General features: G+C 32.6%; 1 protein-coding gene across 1 annotated transcript in view; it reads left to right on the forward strand.

Annotated features, from left to right (window-relative positions):
• The window catches only part of ND-75 (NADH dehydrogenase (ubiquinone) 75 kDa subunit), a 61,261-nt gene that overhangs the window by 19,882 nt on the left and 16,741 nt on the right, over positions 1-24,638 (forward strand). Inside the window, exons 5-8 of the mRNA XM_075353691.1 lie at positions 2,236-2,377; positions 4,910-5,131; positions 10,535-10,871; positions 19,428-19,579. Of these exons, the coding sequence (XP_075209806.1) occupies positions 2,236-2,377; positions 4,910-5,131; positions 10,535-10,871; positions 19,428-19,579 (853 nt within the window). The remainder of the gene's footprint in view (positions 1-2,235; positions 2,378-4,909; positions 5,132-10,534; positions 10,872-19,427; positions 19,580-24,638) is intronic.

Consider the following 24,638-nt stretch of genomic DNA (forward strand, 5'->3'; position numbering starts at 1 on the left):
TATATGTACTTGTAGTATGTTACCATAGTAGTTTAATAACCAGTAAACCTTAATGAAAGTTACATGGTTTTATCTTCAAGATTCAAATTAAATTCTGATTTTGTCTGTCTTTTGGCAGCAGTTTGCCTACTTATAAAATCAAAATTTGCTCTGGTAATGCGTAATAGCTTGATCAATTTTCTTTAAAAAGAGAGTGAAAAATAAAAATTAATTCCATACAACACGTTTTTTATAATAAGTTAAAACGTTGTCTATAAAAATGTTATCTTCATGAAAAATGGAAAATTATTAAAGCATGCACTGAAAATCAAAAAAGTCTAATAAATATATGACTAGTAGTTAACAAGTCACAAAAATTAATCAATGTTTCAGAAAGAGATAGGACATTGTTTGTAAATGAGACATCATACATTTTCACTTAAAAACTGTACTGTTGTATAAGTGCATCCTTCACAGTAATACGATTACTAATACATAATACATGAACAAAAAAAAGAACTTAACTAAACAAGCATCATCAGTAGCTAATGAAGAAAAATTTAATTAAAAAAAAAATAATAAATGAAAAGGGAATGAAGAGATAATAATTGATTAATAAATAGTACTTTTTGAACTTTATAAAAATAACATTTTTAAGACTGCATAAGAATTAAAAGTAACTCTTGACAAAAGTGTAAGAAGTATTGTTTAATCCAATCCAATTGTATAGTGCAAAGTTAGATAAAAAATTTTAAACTGAAGCCTCTTCCACTAGATTGCTAACAACAGCTTAATGCATTCCCATTGTATGGGGGTATGATAAGGTAGAATTTACTTGAAAGATAGATGTAGTATGAGCCATAAAAGAATCAAAAAATATCCTGCATTATAAACAAAATTTAAGGAAGAAGATAAAATGTAATTGTAGAATGTTTTTACCAAAAGACTTCAGTTTGACATTTTAAAAGGCTATTGGTTCCATTTATTTAAAACCAAAATGTACTTTAGTACAATGAAATAGTATATTACAAACAGTATGCAGATGTGTAATGTTTTTAAGTAAAATAAGTTGCAAGAGAATATCTAGAAAAGTTAAAAATACGAGGGTTATTTTTTTTCAAGGTCTGATCAGTCGTGAAATTAAAACCACAGTGAAAATAAAAAATTTTTTATTTGTAACAAGTATTTACATAGTTACGCTATTTCTCTACATAGTCGCCACTCCGATTTAGACATTTGTCGTAACGTGGTACCAACTTTCCAATACCCTCGTCATAGAATGGCTATGATCAAACACTTCCCAACGAAAACGCTGCAGCAGCTTCTTTGATACAGCTGCAGTGTGCGGCCAAGGATTGTCATGGAGATAGACAATGCCTGATGACAACATTCCTCTCTGCTTATTCACCCACCATTCAGCCCGGAATTGGCTCCATCTGATTTTCACCTCTTTGCTCACATGAAATGCTGGCTAGGAGGACAACATTTTGGCACAGACATCGAGCTGCAGACCAGTGTAGAAAATGGCTGAAAACACAGCCGACTCCGTTCTATGACAAGGGTATTGGAAAGTTGGTACCACGTTAGGACAAATGTCTAAATCGAAGTGGCAACTATGTAAAGAAATAGCGTAACAATGTAAGTACTTGTTACAAATAAAAAATTTTTTATTTTCACTGTGGTTTTAATTTTGTGACCGATAGGACCTTGAAAAAAAAGTAACCCTCATATTTTGATTTTGTAGAAGTATGAAATTAAACAATATATGCATTCAGACGATATATAGAGTGACAAAATTCAGCTAAACTCATTTAAAAACTATTCAAAAATGACAACATCAACATCACAATAATACAGCTACATCGGGTTCATTTGGTAAGGAAGACAAACATATGTATATTGCGGCTCTAGCAAAATTATATAGAAAGCCATACTTTGACACAGTAAATGTTAAAACCATGCTAACAATACAGTGATTGTTAGAAATCACTGTATTAAACCAATTCTTTGGGAATTGGTTTGTTAAATACAGATTTGACCATTAGCATCTTATCCTTATTAATACCCTTCAACTTTCAGGATGAAATTTACTGAAATATTTCAGGTTGTCATGGAACCATCAGATTGTGATGTGTACCGTTTTGAATAAAATGTCTTGGGTAATATGTGAAAATGGTTAATTTACTTATTAATTTATTGATTTACTTATTACTGGTTAATTTTTTGATTTTGTTGTATTTGTATGGTATATTTCAGAGCAGTAGAAGATAAGGATTTAGGACCATTAGTTAAAACTATAATGACAAGATGTATACATTGTACCCGCTGCATTCGATTTGCTTCTGAAGTTGCTGGTATTGATGACCTTGGAACAACTGGAAGAGGAGTAGATATGCAGGTATTTTGTTTATAATTTTGTTTGCTTAACCTTACTTATTACTTATTAAATTATAGATGCACACTTTAATTTGCCAGTTCACAGAATTGATGGCATCTAATTGGCAATGTGATTTTTATTCACAGTAGGAATAAATTGTATCAAGTGTCAGATGTATAGAAGGAATTATAATGAACCTTCATTAGATCACCTTTTATGCTAACTGATACTATTTTTCTGATTGTCAGTGATAAACATAATTCAGTCCTCTGGGACCCATTATCTTCCATCATTTTGGGGACTTATTAAATCTTTTTTGCCAGTAGATAAACATTCCACTGATTTTTGTTTAGATATCTTTCATACTTCACACTTCTTCCTTATGGTCTTATAGTTTTCACTTTCATATTTGAGTTTTAAACAAAATAGTGACTTAATTGGTTTTTATTACCTTGTTTTCTGCACTAATAATAATAATAATAATAATAATAATGAAAAATATTAAGTATTAATGATAAAAAAATTGAAGATTGACTAAGAATCAAAAGACATCTCTTTTAGAGAGTTCTGATTTCTGTTTTATTGTTCTATTAGATGGTTTATAATGTTGATGTGTAATACATCATATAAATAAATTTTTATATATACATCTGTATATTTAAATTGGAATGTTGTGTAATTTCCTTCTATAGTTAATAAAAATAAAATTCAAGAAAATACATATTCTTCAATACAAATAATGTGTCTGAACCACAATGTTAGAAAACAAAAAATCATATTTCAATATAAATTTGTATTATAGAAAACTGGGCAAATTCATAATTAAAATCAACTGTGGTCTCTTTTTGATTTTATGCATTTTTCTTGTTTATAAATGTCAAATTGTGCATAAAATAGTCCTAAAAATGATTTAGAAAATTAGTTATAGGGAAGTTGTCTAAAGTAAATTTGTAAAAAAGTAAATAAGCAGTTTTCACATGAAGGATCATTTGTAGAAATTAGTATTAATATGATTTATGTAATTTTAATGTTAGTGCAGTATTGTTATTTAATTGTAGTCATTACTATTTGCGTGTATATGAAAGAAGTTTTGCATGTGACAAAGTATTTTTTCTGAATATCTTACTTAGTGTCTAAAAACACTTTTAACTCTTTGCTAGTGGAAACCCATATATGGGCTACCTGTATTTATGCTGGAGGTCGGAAACCCACATATGAGTCTCTGAATGAGACCGGCTATTTGTCTTACATATAAATAGATAGTTACATATAAATTCCAAGAGATGGCAGGAGATTTTCTTTTAATCATTTTGAGGTGGGAATTCCTGATACAACGTGATTGGGAACTATTAAATTTCAGTTATCAGATGAGTTCAATGACCGTGTGTATTTAAAAAGACACGTGCATTATTTTTTTCATGTTTTTTGCTCATTTTTAAGTAATTTGTTTACAAACTGTTCCTTACAAAACTTCATTTTCAGCTTCAAGTTCAGAAGGAAATGAAGAAAAATATTTATATTATTATTATAATAAAACCATATTATACTATTCCCTGCCTAGGTGCACCACTTCTTCAAAATTGTTATTGTTATTATATTACCATCAATGATACTATTATTATTCAGTGTCTTTTATCTGAAAAGAACTCAATGTAAAAAACCAAAATCATCACCTATAGTTTGCAAATTATAGTGCACTTAGACTTTGCCGTTTCGTGTGAGATTTTTCTCGCAAGATAATTAAACAGTGTTCCTTAGCAGATTAGTGGCAGAATTCAGCAAAAACACAAGGTATATGTTGTTTTTACTCATGAATGCATGTTTTAAGTTACTTTAAATAGTTTTTTGAAAATGTCTTCTGTATATAGCCATAAAACATCGCTGCCGAGAAGAGTTAATAGTAAAATAAAGTCATCTTACTTCATCTTAATTATTTGACAGAAATTTGGGTAGTTCATTGTTTGACATAAATCAATATATCTAAAAAATTATATTTAAAAAAAAGAAGTTTTTCTATATGCAGGCTAAATAGATCTTGCTAATATATTAGCAAGATTTCCCTCTCTTTTAATATTAAAAGAAGGGAAAAGTAGGCCATTTATCATTATGAAATATTCCAAACATTCTGATCAATTATTAAAGAAGAGTCAGTAATGGGTCTGTTTTTAAATTTTATTTTTAAATATTCTACATATTAGCAAAATAAAGATAAAAGTTAGTAATATCAGCTGAAAAATTATTAAACATGTTCTAAAATCAAGCAGCATTGATTATCAAGGTGTTTTATGTTTAGAAGTAAATTTTAGTTAGTTTTTAACTGAGGAAAAACTTGCATTATTTACTAAAAAAAAAATGCAAAAAAGTTGTAAGAGTATAGGAATTCAAAAATGCAAAAGAGAATTATACTAAAATCTGTCCTCTTAATTCTTTGTAACTTAAGAGCTGAAGTCAGTATTTAATTTTAAAGTAATGGATTTTAAGATTATATAATTGTGTGAATTCTTTGTAGAATTTTGCTATATTAAATCTATATAATCCAAATTGTTTTTTCAGATTGGCACTTACGTGGAGAAGATGTTTTTGTCAGAGTTGTCTGGTAATATCATAGATCTTTGTCCTGTAGGGGCGCTCACATCAAAACCATATTCATTTACAGCTAGGCCATGGGAAACTCGTAAGACAGAAAGTGTTGATGTTTTAGATGCTGTAGGCTCAAACATCATTGTATCAACAAAAACAGGAGAAGTTATGAGAATATTGCCTCGTGTGAATGAGGTAATTTTTATTAATTTTTACATATACATTATTATTGCTTATTTAATTGCCATATTCTCAATATTGTATTGTAATTTCAAAAATTATTATGATTCTTTATGTTATTCATTTATTAAAATTTATTATTAAAAACATGTAGATGTTTATAGAAATGGACTTTATAAGCTTTATATAAATAACCGTAACTGTACTTCTCCTGTGGGTGTCAAGGTAAATTTTGATTGAATTTTTTGATTTGTACACTATTTATTAGTGAGTTTTCCTTTATGGTAATCTCTGCCACTACAGCTGAACCTTAATTTGACATTATTTATAATCAAATTACATGGATTCTTAAACATTATACCAGTCTTTTATCAAATGATGAATCCAGGTATGATCTATTCTGATAATCATATATCTACAGCCAGATAGTTTATATGTTCAGTTTGCTAGCAGTGCAGCATATTACTGCTGAACATTTTGTCATATTCAAACTTTTCTTCTTGTCACAGATGTGTATCATTATATTCAAGTGTTTAAAATGTTATCAAAGTTTCAATTACATATTTGATTATAATGGGTTGGTTTTATTTCTGTCTGTTCTCATCAACCATAGAACACGTATAAGTTTCTGTTGGCCTCCTACACATGTAGGAATTCCAGATGATAAATGAGCTTATATAGTCTCTGAAGAAGCTTGTAATGAAGAGAGTAAGAATCTTACCCTGAAGAGGGTAGTTCATGATGACTGGCAAAGTGAGTGGGATGCTACTGTGAACAATAAACTTTGCCCAATTAAGATCACTGTTTCACCATGGAGCTTCTCATGCAGAAGTAACCATCAGGAGAAGGTAACCATCAGGAAACCTGCCGTTTGCAAATAGGGCACACTAGGCTCACTCATGGATATCTGATAACTCAAATAGATGCACCAGCTTGTGCTCTCGCTGCAACTGCCGACTGATAGTCCACCTCATCCTTGTGGAATGTATTGTGGCATTGCATTGCAAGTTTAAACTAGAGGCTAACATGCGAACTATTGTGGGTGATAATGAAATGTTTCATTTTATGTTTTACGATTTCTTAGGGCCGTTCATATATAGTGAAATACTTAAATTACTATAATGTATTTCAGCTATTTGTGCCAATTGCTATATAGCAGTTGGAAATTAAAATTTTTTATTTGAGATACATAATGTGATATATCATTTTTATTACAACAAATAAATCATGTCTGGGCGATAACGTAGAAGCATTTTTCACCCAGGAAAAAACAAAAAAAAAAAATTGTGGTATCCACTTTAATGTAAATGTATTAATTTCAATTCTATGTGTTTTCTGAAATATCAGGTGAAATCAGAGGCACATCACATTTTTTTTTTCAATACACATTTCTAACATTTAAAAAGATAGTGTGTTGCTATTGGAAAAATGCGGATCACAGGAATGAATATTCTTAGAAATATCTTAAATTCTTAAAAATTAATGTACCTATCATATCTTAAAAGTAACTTCGGTCTGTCTTTTGAAAAAATTATGTGAAATTATCAAGTGTTCACACATTTAGCATTTCCTTTGATGAAAGAATGAATGAAATTTTTATTTGCATTCATTCCACATAACAAAATTTAACTTACATGATTTTATTTAAAAAAAGTTCAGTTGGAAATTTCCATTTACTTTTGGAACTAGCTAAAAATGAAATAAGAGGAAGTTTTAACATTTGCTTTTCAGTGAGCTCTGGTCTTTGTTGGCTATACATTAAAGAGTGCATTGCAATGGGAATAATGCAGTGCAAGGTATTTGCAACGAAGAAATCATTGTTATGAATTAAGGACAGTCACTAGACTGGCATACAGGATTGAATTATCTCCTATTGATTGTCCAAAGAGTCACAATTTCCTTGACAGAATCTTTTATTCAGCATGCTGTCAGAGTAACAGCATTTTGAGGATATTGTCACATTGTGGCTGAATTTGACTAACTTTTTAAGTCTTGAAAGTTATCAGACTGTTGTCTGAGCTGCGGCATATTTTGCATTTTTTCTCACACTTGATGGGAACCCTGGAAGTTATACAATAAACTTGTTTATTGTATTTAGGGGATGATGACCTTTTTATTATTCATTTAGATAAAATTTTCACAAACTCCCTGATTCTTACATTTCTCATTTTTTATGTCCTTTAATCCCCATTACATTCCTCAGGAATTTAATTTCACAAATTTTCATTGTATTTATATGCGGTTTTTTTTATTACCTATGTGCCTGCTGCATATATAAACAAACATTGAATGTTGTCTGAAATATCACTATGTCATATCCTTGCTCATGATGAACGTGTCATCCCTATTTATATTTATTTTTTTCCTTGTTCTATTTTGTATATATTTAAATCTTTCTACTTTTAACTATTCTTTAACAATAATATCTGGTCTGTCCTCTCTTTTGTGATTACCACCTTAGCATTAAATCACATTACACTAAGTCTTATTATTGTTCTACTCTTAGACTCATTCCTGATATTTTGAACTTCAGAATTTCTTTGCACGATCAGATCATCTCCAAACATTATTCTCCTTATTCCTTCCTTTCCTGTTTCCTTCATCAAAATATCAGTCACAGTGATTAACAAAATTGAGAACACAACTAACCTGTTTCAAGCCATTCCTCTATCCTGGTGAATTGTTTTTGTTTCTTTTATATTTATATAACTCAAACTTCCTTTATTCATCTTTCTGAATCTTTTCTTAGTTGTGGTTTCTTCACGCCTTTATTCTTTAACAGTTCCCATACCTTCTACTCTATAAACTTATATGTCTTCCAGAATCCAGAAAGTCTCTCCATAGTGATACTGTTATTGTAACTGCCTCATTTTTGATATGATATCTTCTACTGATCTTATTCATGAAGGCTACTCCTATTTTGGACCTCCATCCACTCCTGCCTGAGTCACTCCTCTTCAATATGTTTTAAAGACAGTTACAGCAATATATCTTAATATGAACTAGGAAATCACCTTCGAAAAACTTTCCTCCTTACCTTTTGAAGCCAAGCATTTAAAATTTATTTCTTTGGTGCTCTTATTCTCTATCCATAATATCATCACATCCATCCTACATAGCCACACCTTCCACATTTCTCCTGTACCTATCCCACAGCCTTTCTAATTTCATCACCTTCCTCTTCTGTCATATTTGTTCATATTTTCATACAGTATCTTCATCTACTTCTCTTTACATGTTATCGCTGTTACACTCTTTACCTCTCCAATCCTTATTTAAAACCATAATATTTTTTTCTTAATAGCTTGTGTCACCCTAACACCATTGTGTTTCCTTTCAACATTTCTTATCTCTAGTCCTTCTATATTACTCTCATCTATTGTATCTTGAAACTTCTCTGTTCTTAAGTGTTTTTTTATTCCTTTAAGATGTTGGCATATATTTCTTGATGTTCTTTAATTTCCTATATCTTTAGTTTCCACATTGTATACTGTTTTCCTAGTTTTTTACATTTCATGCTCCACTTTTCTTTCCTGAACTGTAAAAGTAATAGTCGCCTATTACTGCCTAAAATCCAACATCGTCAGTATCATTTCCATGTCTATTACCTACTTATTTTTCCTTGTTGAGGAAGAATTAAAATAGGAAATAACTTTGTGTAATCCACTAGTGAGCTTTCATTCATTTATTCATTAATTATACCATATTATTCCATGACTTCTTGAACTGGAAATTCTTAATATTAACAAATTCCTCTTGTAAAACTTTAGTCAATTCCTCATCCTCCATATTTCAGATTCTTTAACCTTCTAGTCCAAAATTGTTTGATATCTATCTGTATTGATATGCACATTCAACCCTCTTACCCTTATAACTTTTCTCAAAGTTACACTCGGAATTAGTATAACTCTTTAATCTCTTCTCCATTACTCTGCTAAAAATCTTTAAATGCTGTCCTTTGCCTGGTAATCTCATGCAGTCATCTAATTACTTAACCCCCTTCACCTTCATTAAGTCCTGCTCTTATCTCCTTTATTTCATTCCTGCTTCTTCTTTTGTTCCACTCAAAATATAAATTGCACATCTTCTATTCAATCTGTGTTCCCCAATACATTCACTCTCTTCTCTATCAAGACAACCACCTATATATTTTCTCATCAGTATCTGACTATTCAGTGCCTGTAATTTTATTTCTATATTTATTGCTTTTAGTCCTGACCTTTTTATCGCTTGTTTCATTTTTTAAAGTAACACGGTTTACTTCTGGCTTGCTTCAACATAATCCTTATTAATCAACAAAACCATCACTTTCCAGAATTCTTCTAGAACGTCTTTAACAGCTATAGCATTGAAAAAGTCTGTTTATTTCATCTATGCAAAAGCAATCCCTTGTTTAATGTCATTACCAGTTTCCTAAAATGAGCAAGGGGTTGGACTTAGGAAGACCTTAACAAAAACAAATTTGAAGATCATTTAGCTAATCTTAGTTTAGTATGAAAAATAATACAAACCATTTAAAATAAATTAGCATTGATACATAAATTATATTCTTTGATATAGGAATTAAAATTTTGTTCTAGTAAAATAGGTAGAAAAAGAATCCGTGTTGTAAAATCAAAATTAATAAATGTAGTATTTGAATATTTATTTCATAAAACTGAAGTATTTTGAATTTATATGAAAGACGTATATGAAAACAGTTGAAAAGCTTATTTAAATGTTAAAAACGTTTACTATTTGTAATCCCTATGGACATTTTATATTACAGAATTCTGCCATAAGAAATCAGAATATACTTGTTTTTTTCTTTTTATAAAAGTTGTTTTGAAATTTGTAATTTTAAAAATTGTTATATAAATGAAAAAAAAGTGGAAATAATAATTTATTCTTTAGTTAAATGTATTAACATAAAGTAGTGAAGTAATTTAAAGTTTACATTCAATGATTAAATTCAGTTGTAAGTTCGGCAGTTCATAAGTAATACCGTTGGCTGTGGTATTTTTTTCTGTATGTGATTTTTATACATTAGTAAGTCCCCATTGTCTGGTATACACACTTCCAATGGTGCATTGCAAGAAACCCATGTCTTGTAAGCTGTTGCCTCTTCTAATGCCTTCTGTTACTCATTGATTGAACTATATATTCAAGGTACTAGTCACCCAAGCCCAGTAAAAAAAAATAATTATGTTATTGTTAGAATTTAATCTTTAAAATTACTCAGTATGACAAAAAAAAAATGAGGAGGACAGATGAAATATGCACCTGCCTCCTAGAAGGGAAATTGAGGAGTGAAAAGGACATCTCACCATAAATGCTTGTACAGGCCATACATAACCAATACTGCAGTCAATGTGTTAAAATAAATAATTTAGGTTCTATAATTGCACCATAAACTACATCTTACTCTTTGTTAAATAGGATGTTAATGAAGAATGGTTGTCAGATAAATCAAGATTTTCATATGATGGATTAAAACGTCAGAGATTAGTCACACCAATGTTGAAGAATAGTTCTGGAGAGTTGGTACCTGTTGACTGGGAGGATGCTCTTATTGCTGCTGCAAAGGCAATTAGGAATGCAAAGTCAGAAGTTGCTGCTATAGCTGGTGGAATGGCAGATGCAGAAGCACTTGTAGCTCTTAAAGACTTTTTTAATAAAGTTGGATCTGAAGCTTTATGTACTGAACACACATTCCCATTAGAAGGTTCTGGAACAGATTTAAGATCCAGTTATCTCCTGAATAATAAAATTGCAGGTTGGTTATTATCAACTTTCTTAAAGTATTTAGTACCTAAATACAAAACATTTAATTCTTGAATTTCTCTTTTTTGATTCATCCTGCATTATGGTATCCTGACCCACATAGGGGAAGACACCTACCCGCCTTGTGATAACAGTTGCCACACCACTCCTTCCATTCATAGCCCTCATGGGCTTTACCTGAGGTCAACCTTTAGATGCTCTATACCTGATAACTTGTTAGTTGTGGTTGACAATAAAACATACTTCTTTGGCCTTCCCAACTTAGTCATTGTTTTCATTACTGAGCTGTGTGCTATTAATAAGGGCCTTTAGATATAGTTAGTGCAATGCATCAACATGTACTTGTCTTTTCAGATTCCACCATTGCCTTGCAGGCAATTAATGACATGTACTCCAGTTGTCTGTGAGATTCATTCTATCACTTATGATACGACAAAATAACAAATGTGAGCTTCTGCTGGATCCCCACTGTATTGGAATTTCAGGCAATGACTATGCTGATCGTGTAGCAAAAAAGGCCTGTTTGCAGTCTTCTTTCACTAATCATGTTGTTTCTGATGACCTAGTCTGTTTTCTTAAGAGTGGCCCTTGATGAAGGGCAAAGTGAGTGGAATGCTACCAACAATAAACTTTGTTCATTTAAGAACACTGTGTCACCAGGAATAACACTCTGTGTTATTCCTGCATGACCTCCTCATGCAGGAATAACCATTGAGTGGAGGTTATTATTTGCTGTTTGCGAATAGGGCACACTAAACTTACTCATGGACACCTCTAAATCAGACTGATGCACCTGTCTATATTCGCTGCGGCTGCTAACAGTACACCACATCCTTGTGGACTGTCTATTATGCAGCATTACGTCAGAAGTTTAAACTAGGGGATGACATCTGAAATATCTTTGACAACAATGTATTGATGTTATCAAATATTTTACAATGCGTGGTTTCTTAAAGCCATGCATCTGAATTTAAAAATTTAATTGTTCATATCTTTTTTCATTTCTTAATCTTTTTTTGACTATTTATGCCAGATGATAATTTTGTTCTTTTAACTTACATTTTTAATGTTGTATTGCATTGTTCTTTTATTTCACTTTTAACACATGTGATGGGCATTTTCCATCTATACTATATTTTTATATTACTGTTGTTTAGTTTTTAGTAAATTTTTAATTATAAGTTTTTAAAGTTTATTTGTTTACTATATAAATATCATGTTTGGACACTGATAACGACATTTCATTATGCACCCAGGAAAAAATAGGGAAAAAAAAGAAAATAAACCTGATAACACATCGTAGTCATCAGTTTGGCCTCTGTGAAGATGCCACTAATGCAAATGCCTCTGCCTCTGCAGACATTTCCATCAGTCTATTTACACAAGCCTTCATTTATAGCTTCTTCCAACCTCAACCATCTACTACAATTCATGACCCTCTTAGGTATCTGATTAACCTATTTCTGGAAGCGCAACCCCTGTGTCTTTCTCTTTTAACATCAAAGGTTTACACAAAAACGCTTTTCATATCTAACTTCAATTAGACTCTGCATTCAGATTATTGCGTAATTGAGTGTTTTAAATACCAAAAATACTATTCTCATATAAACAAAATATGTGTTGATCATAACAAAAATTTTGTCCAATATAGTCAATATATACTCAAAGTCATCTTGATTTACTCAAAAAATCAAGAAACAAATTTACAGATTTAATAAGCTTCTAATGAAGCTTAGAATTCTCATCCTAATTACAAATAACTCAGCTAATTTGGGTTCAATACCAAAATGCCTGTCTTGGTGAAGTAAGCACCCAGGTTGCTATGATTCTATCTATACATCTATAACAGTATCAGACCCCCCTCCATCCATCCTCCACAGAGCTAAGAATCTAAGGAAGCCAAGCATTACAGGGCTAAGAATCTAAGGAAGCCAAGCATTCCTGGCATATGTTCCATTCCGGGTTTCCAATTAATTTACAGATCAAGACCAGAATTGATCCTTGCAAGCTAAATACTTTGGTACATTAAGCTTCATACCTGGGGTAGACATATGTCATGACACACATCAGTGGCCCTAAATTCTGACCACACAAGCCTGAATTAATCAAACCAAATTTGGCCAACTATCTCAAAAAGCACCTTGTCCAGAATGAAACTGTGTAATATGCTGTTTGGGGGAAATTCACTTAACTGTCTGCATACTTCTCACATCAGGAAAAATTTCATGCGTGTAATGGTCATAGGGCGATTCAGCTCACCTGACCTTTTTTTTTTTCTTAACGATGAGTCTGAGAAATACCAGTTATGTACCCTCCACACAAGCAGGGGAGTGTTGGACTTGTATGGGTTCGGTTAAATGTTATTAGAAACCTATGTGTGCCCGCATCCTACAGACTAAAACTCCTCTCTCACTCCTGGTCCCCTACCCTTCCTGGGACAGCTTAAGCAAGCATTTCATCTTGAAGGGGGGGGGGGGTGTTATACTCTCATACACTCATTCATATAACATACATACAAATGTTAAAATTCTCACAAAATGATAATAATACAATACACTACACTACGTTTAACAATTTTAGGTTGAAAGAATGTGCATCAAAACACAGACTCAAGACAGATCACATTCTGAAGACATCTAAACCATCATCAACATCAGAGTCGCACCATCATTCATACTCAGAATACATAGGGGAATCACACAAATACATAAACTAACAACAAAGAAAAATAACCAAAGGATATATACAAGCTCAGCACATACTGCAATACGTATTTAATTTGTAACTATCACAGTTACAGAATACAATAGAATCATAAATACAAAATAACCGAACAAGTTAACATCAAATACATATCATATTATACAATAGACAGAAACAAATCAAAGCAATAAAATCATATTTATAGCTAAGCAGAACATATAAATCAAATATATTCGTCTACCTATCTCTTATACAGTGAAGTCACAGCCATCAGAATAACAGCCTAAAATCATCAGAATAATCAAGATACATACAGTCCTATAATAAAAATACATCAAATATTAATACAAATATATATATATATTTTTTTTTTTTACTTATATATGTATATATATATAAGTAAAAAAAATACACTTCAGGGAAAACCTCATATAACAAGCATATCATTCATCATTACGTCAAATCTCAACAGCCATACAATGATGACACCCGATCCACGCAGACATATTTATACAAGGACACATCTTGCTGTGACTGCCATTAGGTACAAAGATGGAGTGCTCCGCCCTCATCGCACCCAGGCAACCCCTGATTACCTGGGTGCAACATGCCTGGGCATGTTCAGGGGCCTCTTATGTGCTTAGACATGGGCCATTCCACCCTTGTACCCTCTAGTGCCATGCTGCTTCGAGCTTCCTCATATGTGTGTAATTTCCTCATCACAGACTTGATGTAGTCTTTTATTGCTTTCTGCTGCACCACATCCTGTATGAATATTTTCTCTGCCTCCTCAGGGCAGAACATGTGTTCAGTTTGTAGCCTTCCAAGCATCTCGTTTCTGTCATCAGTAAATTTCTGACAATCAAAAAATACATGGAGGGGTTCTCCTGCTCATCACGTTCGGCGCAGGTGTTAGCGTGATCAAGCCCAAACCTGTGCAGGTACAATTTGAAACCTCCATGATCCACCAGGAACTGTGTCTTTTCATATCCCAGCGAGCCATGTCTCCTATTACACCAGTCCATAACCTTAGCCACCAGCTGGTGGGTCCATCTTCCCTCGTAGACCGGTCCCACCATTCCTGCCATATGTTCATCATCCCATCTAGAATTTCTTTGTTTCGTTTCCTTATTTTCTGCTGCAGACATTGATCAAAGTTCCAAGTGTCTGTAGCGCTGTGTGATTTCTAGGTCTATTGGCAGGAGTCCGGCTAGGACCTCTACTGCATCCCAGGAAACATCCTGTATGCCAATACCAGCTGAAGGCAGAACCTCCTGTGCTTGGACTCTAGTTTGCTGCTATATTTGGCATATTTTATTGCGCCTAACCACAGCTGGATACTGTATAGAAAAGTAGAATATACTGTTCCAATCTTCAGTCTTTTCCTCTGCAACGATGTCCCCCTTTGTTCGGCAATAGTCGAGCAATCAACCTCCTTGTTTTCTCAACCTTTACGCAGGCCTGGAGTGTATGAGCTCCAAACCTAAGTCTAGAGTCCATCCATATACCCAGGTATCTGATCGTTGGGTGTGATGTTTTCTTTCCGTCCAGAATCACCCTCAGTCTAGGTCTTCATTTGGCGGCAGTGACCTTGATCAGTTCCATCTTTACTCGTGTCAGGACAAGTCTGGCTCCAGCCATCTAGTCCTTGATCTTCTTATACGACATTCGCACTTTGTTGGCAGCGTCTCTTGTGTGTCCACCTTGACAACAAGAGCAAGGTCATCAGCATAGCTTACCAAGGTCACTGCTAGTGGGAGGGCAACACTGAAGACATCGTTGTAAGCAGTCATCCATAGCATCGGTCCCAGAACCAACCCTTGCAGCACACCTCTTGTCGATTCTTTTCTTGATTATATTGCCTTGCACTCTGCTCATAAGCCTACAATTGGTAAGATAGGATCTCACTGTTCGGCAAAGGTAAACTGGTACTCCAGCTCCTGTAATGATCTTATTATCACCAAGTGCAGGACATTGTTAAACAGTTTCCTAACGTCTGGAGTGGTGAGAACACACATATTTTTCTACCTTTTTCTCTCAGTACCCCTCCAGCCATCTGGCCGACTTCCACAACTGCGTCAAGGGCAAACTTACTGCTGCAGAAACCGAACTGATTTGTGGAGAGTCTGCCCTGTGTCACCAGTGCCACTGTGATCCTTACTTGAAACATTCTCTCAAGTACCTTAGCCACTAGCCATGATGACCTTAGTCTGTCATGGTTAGTGGCCTATACGACAAGGAAAGAGCCAGATCCTTACCAGGCTTCAATACTAGTACTAGTCTCTGCCATTTCTAGATGTTTGAAAAGATTCCTTCATTCAAGCATGTGTTATAAGTTTCGATAAAAGCCTCTGGCACAGCCCGAGCCGCTACGTTGACCACCATGTTCGGCAGCAGGTCTGTGCTACGAGCCTTTGACAATGGTGTTCTAGCTGTCGCATAATGGAGTTATTCACTGGTAAAAGACAGGGGACCTTGGGAGTCCTTGGTCACATTCTCTGTGGGCATCTTATTCCTGCGGGGTAAGCGCCCATTCACGATGACTGAAGTTTTATGGGCAGTTGCTACATGTGGTGCCTTGGGTCTTATGGCACTCTTTACTAAGATTGCATAAGGTCTCCCCCACGGGTTGGCCTCCACGTCCTGTATTAATTCAGTCCAACACGTGTTTTTAGACTGGGCGATTAATTTGCTCAGTTCTTTCCTGCATATCTTGTACTTTTCAGTGTATACAGAACGTAGGGAGTGCAGATATGTCCTTGTTATTTGTCTTCTGAGCTTGTGGCATTTGCTCCTCTTTTGCGCTATCTCTTCTGTACACCAGTATGTAGGGGTGTGTCCCTGCCTTATGTACTTAATATGGTAAGATGGAACAGGCCTCTTCCAATGCAGTTGCAAGACGGGAGGCCTTCTCCTTCGTGGTGATGCTTACATGAAGTCCTCGCAAGTCAAGTCCCTCCATTAGAACCACAGGGTTGGGATTTCTAGCACGCCAGCCCATAAACATGGGTGAGCCATCCTCCTCGATGCGATATATTACAATACAATACAATACGTCTCTCCTGAAGGTGTACTCTCTCCCAAAATTGAGTATCACCAGATCAAGCGCCACAGCCATATCCATCAGGGTAGTGCCCCCTTCTGTTATTCTGTCAATCCCCAGTCTGTCGACCAGGCATTGAAGTCACTGGCTAACACAACCTGTTGACCAACCAGAATGTCTCTTTGGTTGTTTGTTAGTATCTCCATATACACTATGGAGATCTTGGAGGAGAGATAGCATGAGTAATAGTATACGCCTGCAATTCTTGCCCTGATGTAGCCAAGCCCACATTTTGTATTGTGTATTGATTGCGATACGCAGGTCTGTGTAGTGCTGCCTCGCCGTCCTTCGAGATTATCCGACCTGGGCGACGTCGTGATGCATATGGCTCAAGATCAGAGCGATGTCTGTGCCTGTCTCTTCCATATGTCTGGTGAGCAGGTTCTGTGCCAGACCGCAGTGATTCATATTTAATTGTAATATTTTCATTGCCGCTCTGGTTGCTGCCCAGTTCTCCTCTGCTTCTCCTTATTTTCTGCCTTATTTATAACTCTAAGGCATTTGTTGCTTCCTGTGCTATGCCCTTCTGCATTGCAGCAGAGACACTTTGGAGCACTGTTGCAGTCTGCAGCACGGTGTCCAAGTATTCAACACCTGAAGCACGCAGCCATTCTGTATGTGCCCTTGGTACAATATATACATTCAATCTTTTGAAGAGAAAGTATAAATGGCCATACAATTTCTGGAAAATGAATACCAAACATTCCATTGTTAAAAGAAAAATATGAAAAAGGTGTATAAAAAGATACAGAGACATAGCTGTATACCATGAACATTTTGCCGAAAAAGAGATTTTATAACATGCAAAGCTTCCATACATTTGTGGGACAGTAAAAAATAAAAACTGCCACCCATAATTTCAAATATACTACTGTGGAGAAATTGCCAAATTGTAATTATAAAGTATTGATGACTTGGAAATTTATATCTACTAGTAGAAGAAAAAATTGCATATAAAATACTTTTTTTATAAAGAAAAGCTTTTTTTGGGGGACCCATATGTTTTTTGGGCAGAATGAATGAAAAAGAAAAAAAATTACAAATAGATTGAATAATTATTGAATGTTATTTTTAAATATTTATATTTTACTGAAAGAATGAAATTTAGATTTTGGATTAAATTTAATTTAAAAGTTTAAAATCTATTAAAAGTTATTATGCAATTAACCTTTTTTATAGAATTTATTTTTTCTACTAAATATATTTTGTATAGCTTTTTTTCATCTAAAAAAAAAAGAAAAGCCTGCTTTGAGTAAAATAAATGATATAATCTAATATATTTAAAAGAATATATTTTTTAAAAATTCTATTTTTGGTAAAATTGAACTGAAATATTATTTAAAAAAACCATAGGAAAAAATGGCATCAAAAACTGAACTTAAAGAATTATACAACCAGTTAACTGAGAATGACCTTCACCATTAAGGAGGAAAAATGTTTATGAATGACTGCATAACAACACAATCTGAACTGGCTGACACTTAAAAATAAAATCTGTTGACTATAGGTTAGAGAATTTATCGGCATCTGCAGTTGCCCAGGAAAATTCAAATGAAAGCTTACATTGCAGTTAGTGGAATCTTCATATTAATTTAGTATTTTTGACCACATATTGCCTTGCCTCACAGTATGGTTTAGAGAAAGGAGCAAAAGGTATTTGGTAACTGTTCATGAGAGGATAGCATTATATGAATCAGTTTTGGTCTTGGCCAGGGCAGTAAATTATTCTCTCCTGATCGACCTAGATCACAGGACTTTTATGATTGATTGTCCATTCCTCTTTCATTCCCTTTCCTTATATTTTATTCCTACTTTCTTGGATAAGTGTCATAGGAAATAGGTCATCCACCCAGTTCCTTGTAGCATTATGTTGACACCTTGTGGTAGCTGGAAGGGGAGAGCTTCTATACTAGAGCTTAGTGTGATAATGATCCTATGTGCTGCCAAACTGTCTAAGGACTACATTCCTACCCAGGGATTGCACAAGAGCCAAACTTGTGGTTGATGTGTCTACCAGTTACAGCGTGGCTTCTGTTCCTACACCTAACCCTATTTTCTGTAAAGCAACTTATTTACATCACTGTATTCTTATGAACATAATTTTACAATTGTTAGAAGAAAAATCAACAAAAATACAAAAAAACCAGCTGAAAAATGTGTGTCAAAATTTTTAGATGTCTAAATCAAAAGTTTCTTTTATGTTTATTTGGCCTACTCAGTAGTTTGACGTTGGGTTCTCATCATACTCAGAAGAATTAATAACTGGTTGGTATGAGGTAAGGCTGTGAGAGGGGTAGTAATAATTAATTGTCATATAACATATATAAAGACACACAAATGCTCCGTTACTGATGATTTATAAAAAAATAACAATTAACTTAAGTCAAAACTCACCACTTTGTCTGCAAGAATTGTGTGAGTGCCACAGAGTATTGCATTTTCATAAGTAGATTTCTTACATCAACATCTTCATCGTTTTTTATTTTTTACAGAGACTTGTTGATATTCATAGAATGGTGCTGTACTTATCATATCTCAGGAAATAGGAAAGAACTCTTAAAAAATCATTTACCTTGATTGCTTTTCTAATTGCATGATGAATCTTTTGTTGTTATTATAAGTTTACTACAGTTGCTTTGATTTTTAGTTTATTCTTCAGAATATCAAGCACTGTTAATAGCAAAATAGATTTTATAATGGTAGTTTATTAATTACTTTTATCTTCTGATTTTTTTTTTTTAGGTATTGAGGAAGCTGACTGGATCGTGTTAGTAGGAACAAATCCAAGATTTGAGGCTCCATTAGTTAACACTAGAATTCGTAAAGCATATGTACATAAAAATGCAAATATTGCATTAATTGGGCCAGAAGTTAATTTAACTTATGAATATGAAGTAAGTCAATGGCATTGAGTTTTTGTATAAGAATTGGTAATTTTAATCATACATCAAAAGTTAATTGTGTATTATTAACTTTTATTATATTGTTCTTTTAGTTAATCTCAGAGAGTGAATTCATGTTTCTGAGAACTGTTGCTGATTGTTTATTATGTTTTTATTATTCAGTAAATTTCCTCATGAAGTGATATAAATTTTCAGCATCTATCATATTTAGTTAAAAATAAAACTTTTAGTAATAGTAATATTATTAATGTAAGTTTGTTAATTGTTGAGATAAAATAGGAGCGTTATATTATCAGCTCATTAGTGTATTTATTACATGTACAATAACTTGAATGTTACTTTATCATTTTATATATCAGGTTTGAAATGATTGACAAGCTAATTTTCAGTACAATAACTTGTGTTGCTTTATAATTTTATCATAACAGGTTTGAAATTATATATGCAAAGATTATTTTCGAAGTAACTATTTTCAAAGTCACATTTTCCAGTCAAATGGTTTGCTTGCAGATGTGTATAGTGTAACCTTCTACTTTTCTCTTTTGTTTTTCACCGTGATTTCTGATTCAAAAGTAAAATGAAGCCATATGAGATTCTTGGAAATTTTATTAAGGGAAAAATTTCATGGTTTCATATGGTCTTTGACTTATATACAATACCTTATCAATTAATTACTATTAAACAGATAAAAAATTGCAGCAAAAGTTTTAGAGAATTTAATTGTGAGAAAATTTGTGAAGCCTAACATCAACTGATGCTAAAGAGGCTTGTAATAAACCTCCCTTCATCACTTGTGTTGCTACTTCGGACTTTATTAATTATATAATTTATGTAAAACAGTCTCTTCAAGCAAAGTGGCAAGGTGATTGGACAGCCACCATTGATAACAAACTCTGGCACATTAAAGATTCTGGTGTTGCCTTCAGACTCCTCATGCAGAAAAATTTGTCAGGAGAAAGTGCTCTTTTGTAGATTGCGATTAGGCCATACTAGTAACACACGAGTACCTGGTGTCAGCAGATCATGCACCACTAAGCGCCACAATGCAATTGCCACATGACTGTGCACCACATTCTTGTGGATTGCATTCGTTATGTGGCTTTGCGTAGTAAATTTAAATTGTCCAAAAATATCTGTCAATTTTTGGATAATAATAACGAAGTTTTAGACCAGATGTTTCTTTTTTTGCATATCTAAAATTTGATATTATGGTGTATAGTTTTTGTTTTTGATAAAGTTTTTAGTATGTCTGATTTATTTTTAATTTTTATGTTTCTGTGTTTGTTTTTTATTCTGTTATCCGAGAAGGGGCCCTTTACAACCCCCTCAGGTATTGTGATTTTCTACATTTATGTAAATTTAATATTGTTTTTTGTTTTTGTTTTTTTTTAAGATAAATTTTATCCTATTTTAAAATTCTGTGATATTAGTTCATAGTGATATTAAGTGATATTATTATGTCCTTAGTGATATTAGATAAAGATTTAGTAATATTAGTTTTCAGTTTTTATTTCATTTTTAATATGTTTCTTTTATGTTAAGTATATTTATTTTTTTTATGTTAGTTATATTTTTAGTTTAGTTTTTTTTTTCTTATTTTTGTTATCTGAGAAGGGGCCCTTTACACTTTCTCAGAGTTTGTAAAGTTTTAATTTTTGTTGAATTTGTTTATTTGTTATAAACAAATACAAAACATTTGTTTATTTGTTGAATTTGTTTTAATTGTTATATGTTTATTTTTTTTTTTTATGATATACGCCTATTTTAGTACTTATGAAAACTTTTATTCCTGGCGATGAAAGCGTTTTTCACCCTAAAAAGAAACCATTAACTCAACATGAAGAGTTTAACAAATTTGGCTTATATTACAGATAAAAAAGTGGGGCAGAAAAATACTGCATTATCATTTTAAACCAAAACAAGAACCATTTCAATATTGGAAAATGTATAGAAACAAAATGAATTATAAAAAATAAAATAATTTAAAAGCATTATTTAAATTTCATTTTATTTTATAAAAATATGAAGAAATAAAAATTCCTTATTTAGAAATTATTTAGAAAAAATAAATTGACATTTTTTTATTTTATAAATTGGCGGTATTAACTGATAAACACTTGAAATTTGTGTATTTCAATAGAATAATTTTGTATGCTTTCAAAATTGCTTGAGTGTCACTTTCTAAGAATCCTTTTTCAGTTTTTAAATGAAGAATATGAAGGCATTATTTTTGTTTATTGGTGCTCTAATGGAAATATCCTAGCTGCACTTGGTGAGTATCAAGAAAGATTCTGTAACAGTCCAAATCAAAAAACTCTTATTTTGAGTGTTTACGCACAACTGGTTCTTTTCCATCATGTTCATATTCTATTCTACACCAACAACATGTTATCAATGAAGAGCAGAATGTAATTTGTCAAGTTCAATGTACCTCAGGGCTGTAGGCTTATTCTAACTGTTCTTTTTTCACATTAATCTTTTTATTTAACTGTTTCATTTCTTGTGAATCATCAAGCAATTTCTTTTGGGTCTTATTAGCTTTTACCATAATTAATATTAAAGCATGAGCTACCTCATATTTCAAAGCAATTTTTTATATTCCTTTTGTGTGTCAGAATTTGCAAGTAATTTTCTGAAGAGAATCATTTCATAATAATATGTTCAATATATACCTTTCTCTACAAGAAATAGAATGTTTGCACTAAAAGGTGTCAAAATATCTGAAAGCACAGTGTTATTAGTTGCAACTAAGGATTTTTCTAGAGATCTTACACAATTACTATGTAATAAAGTAAAAACAATGTTACTAAATAATCCTTCCTCATTTTTCATGGTTTTATGAAATCTTTCACAAGTACCATTTGTTTGAGGAAGTACTAAAAGTATGAGGAGTAAATATCTATACTATTAAATTAGTAATCAACTGATTTGTTGCATAGTATGTATGGTAAATATTTTGTAAAGAATCTACCTACATTACTAACAGAAGATTTAAAATTTACTACCTGGAAACTTTCTTTGTCTAAACTTCATTGTGACATAAACGTCATTGGCTTCAAGGCAACCATCATAATGTAAGTTCTATTTCATTTACTGATGAAGCAAATTTTTCAAGAGATGGAGTTAATAATTATTTAAATAATCATCATTGGAGTTTTGAAAATTTATTTGATATAATAGAAAAAGGTTTCCATCACACGTTTTATGTTAATGTTTGGTCTGGTATTATTAACAAGCATATTATACTAATAAATACAGTTTTTGGCACATGAAAGTTTTATTGTGTTCCTGATGTAACTTTCTATGCTGAATTCAAAAACGCTGTTTGTGCATGATAACTTTGCTGTGAGTTCTGACATGTCCGCATACAGAAATCTTCTCTTTCGTACAATTATATTCACTGTTTTTTTTTACACTTACTGTGTCAAGTGTGTTGTGTTAGTGAATAAATACATCAAAATCAAAGAATTTAGGTAAATGAGCCTGATAATTTCTGTTATGTGTCTGGGGATTTGACATTTAAAGAACGACAAAGTTTTACTTCACTTGTTAAAAAAATTATTAATTATATTTTTACTGTAAAGCTGGGGCTCAAGATAAAAACTGGGCTCCTCACAACTGCTCTTTGAGGTGTGTGAAACATCTGATTAACTGGGTCTAGGACTAATTGACATAAGAGTTTTGCCATACGGTAGTGTCGCTGAACCACAAGGCCATTTTTCAGATTATTTTTGTATTACAAAGAAAAAAGGATTAAGTAGTAACCAAACATACTGAAATTACTTAAATTGAACTTGTCAAAGAAACAAGATGCCTTTTTGGGATCTAGCCTTAAAGGATTTTTTTCACACTGATACTAAAGTGTATTTCTTTCATAATTGTCAGGAAGAGTTTCAAGTTGATAATCTAAAAGAAAGAATTTAATGTACTATAAAAATATTTGGCTGTCATGGTTTCACTTTGTCATGAACATAAGTACAAAATGGTGGCTTTTCATTGATTCTTCGAAAACTAGTTTAAAGACAGTCCTTTTCCACGATGGCAATAGATTTCCTTCTATGCCCATTAGCTTTAAGAACTAACATGAGAATCTTATTAGAGAAATTTCAATGCAAGTACTGCCTACGTTGTGATTTTAATGTTATTGCATTATTAATGAGTTTGCAGTTAGGGCTATACTAAATTTTGTTGCTTTTTGTGTGAATGGAACAGCAGGGGCAAAACAAATCATTCATTATATTAGGAAGGAATGGGCAAAGCATGGAAGCACATATGCTGCTACAGAAAAATTGTTATACATCCCTTACCAGTTAATTTGAAAATGATTATTTTACCTCTGCTCTATATAAAATTAGGCTTTTCAAAAACTTTGTTTTGGTAATGAATAAAAAATGTGCTGGATTTCATTATTTGAATGAAAAGCCTCCTCGTGTTAGCAATGCTAAGATCTGTTTGTGCCCATACGTCACTCAAGTAGTGGGGGTATACACGCAGACTAGCTGGACAGTCAGTTGTCGCGCAATATCAGCCGTGTACGCAACTCGCCCGTCTAGTGGCATTATTAACAATTCTATATCTCTTTTGTTTTATTTTATGTAACTTATTCTCATTTCACTCAAGTCTCTTTATGACATGTATAAATTCGTATTCTAATCTATTTACAGTCCACTCATTGTTTTATTAAATATCATTCTTGACTGAATTATGAGCATTGTTTCTTTGTTTATTTCACGCTATTCGAATTGTGAAACATCCATATTTAGTCAAACAACATCAAGGAAGGAATTTTTATGGGTCCCCAAATAAAAAATTTTAATTGGAGATGGACAATTCAAAGAACTGTTAAGCCAAGTTGAAAAGTCAGTGTGCAAGTCATTTAAAAGTGTTGTGTAAAATGTGTTGTGCAAAATCATAAATTACTTATCCCCAACTACCATGGCATTGTGGGTAAATTACGACAGTCATACTAACATATGGTATGTAGTATGTCCTTAAAAATTTATTTCTTGGATTCACACCTGTATTTCTATCCAGATAATTTAGGCATTGT

This window comes from Lycorma delicatula, chromosome 1 (assembly GCF_047948215.1).
Source record: "Lycorma delicatula isolate Av1 chromosome 1, ASM4794821v1, whole genome shotgun sequence".
NCBI lineage: Eukaryota > Metazoa > Arthropoda > Insecta > Hemiptera > Fulgoridae > Lycorma > Lycorma delicatula.